Source organism: Mycteria americana, chromosome 5 (genome assembly GCF_035582795.1).
Source record: "Mycteria americana isolate JAX WOST 10 ecotype Jacksonville Zoo and Gardens chromosome 5, USCA_MyAme_1.0, whole genome shotgun sequence".
NCBI lineage: Eukaryota > Metazoa > Chordata > Aves > Ciconiiformes > Ciconiidae > Mycteria > Mycteria americana.
The window spans coordinates 56,973,508-56,974,775 of record NC_134369.1 but is presented as its reverse complement, the minus strand read 5'-3'; the positions used below and the strand labels follow the sequence as shown (position 1 = coordinate 56,974,775).

Genomic DNA, 1,268 nt, shown 5'->3' with positions numbered 1-1,268 from the left:
CTAAAGATAACCGAAAACATTGAAAATCGGCGGGGGGACGGCGGGCTTGGTGGGGATGGGTTTCAAAACAACGGGCCTGTAGAGTTTCTGCCCGGTGCCATCGGCCTCCTTGCAGAAGTGCGGCACCTCCGCTGGCAGCGTGGCCGCACTCTTCCTCCACAGCCCCAGCCCCGGGAAGGGAGACGGGGCCAGCGCGCCCGGGGGCTGGTACACCCCCGGCCCGGGGCAGGGAAAGGGGCAGCAGGTCCAGGCGCCCACGCGGCCCGAGAGGACCCCAGCAGGGTCCTTCTCTCTGGTGTGTGGGGCAGACTCAGAGGGGCTCTCTGGGCCGGCGGCGTCTGAGCTCCGTTTGCTTTTCTTCCCCTCATAGGGAGGAGGGTCTCTGGGGACCGGGAGACCCTCGGGGCTGGCGGGAAAGGCCCTGGCCGGCAGGCTCTGGGCCGGCCGCGGCTCTTCCCAGAAGGAGGCGGGGAGCTGTCGCTTCCTCATGGGCACCTGGTCTGGCCGGGCAGCCTCAGGGTTTTGCTCCTGCAAAACCCGTTCCCCGGTGAGGCTCTCCTCTGCCTCGGCTGTCCGCAGCACTTTCTCGGTGGCAGCCCCGTTGTGGGAGCTGGGGTCAGGTGCCTCGGGCTGGGGGCCACGGCCCCGGTCCTCTGCCCCCCTGCGCCAGCCACACTCGGGGGGTTTGCTGGGGTGGCACCGTGGGATCCGTGAGTACTTCTGAGAAAACCGCTTGAGCTGCTTCTGCAAGTATTTTCTGTGGTCAACTGACCGGCGACAAGGAGCTGATTTATCCAGAGCCGCTTTGATGTCACTGGAGGCCAGGTTGACGAAGTTCAGTAGGGTTTTTACCTCGCTGTCCGATGCCATCTCACTGGATGCACCGTGCAGAGTTTCCCATGAAAAGTTTATAATCCGCCTTCGGACAAACCTTGGCAAACCTGCGAAACACGACGGGCAGACTTGAGAGCGGGAAGCCTCGGTTCAAATAGCACCAAGCAAATGGAGGGAGGGTGGGGGGACATGTCAAACTTCTCAGCCACACAAACAAGTTGTCCGTCAGCTCGCCTCCATGGCGGCAAACTCCCGGCAGAGCCGCCCTGCACCGCTGCCCCGGCATACACCGCCACGGGGACTGGCTCACGAATGCCAGCCAGCCCGGCGTCTAATCTTGTTAGATAGCATTTAGGTGGACAGAAGCCGGGGCGGCCGCTCCCGCCTCCCTGTAAGCAAGCACGGACACTCACCCGGCGCGCGGCGGCTTTTCT

At 63.8% G+C, this 1,268-nt stretch overlaps 1 protein-coding gene across 1 annotated transcript; it reads right to left on the bottom strand.

The window, feature by feature from the left end:
- FAM181A (family with sequence similarity 181 member A) lies at positions 1 to 870 on the bottom strand. Its single transcript, XM_075501537.1, has one exon. The coding sequence runs from the start codon at positions 868 to 870 to the stop codon at positions 1 to 3; it is 870 nt and encodes a 289-aa protein (XP_075357652.1).
- Between the last annotated feature and the right edge of the window lie 398 nt (positions 871 to 1,268).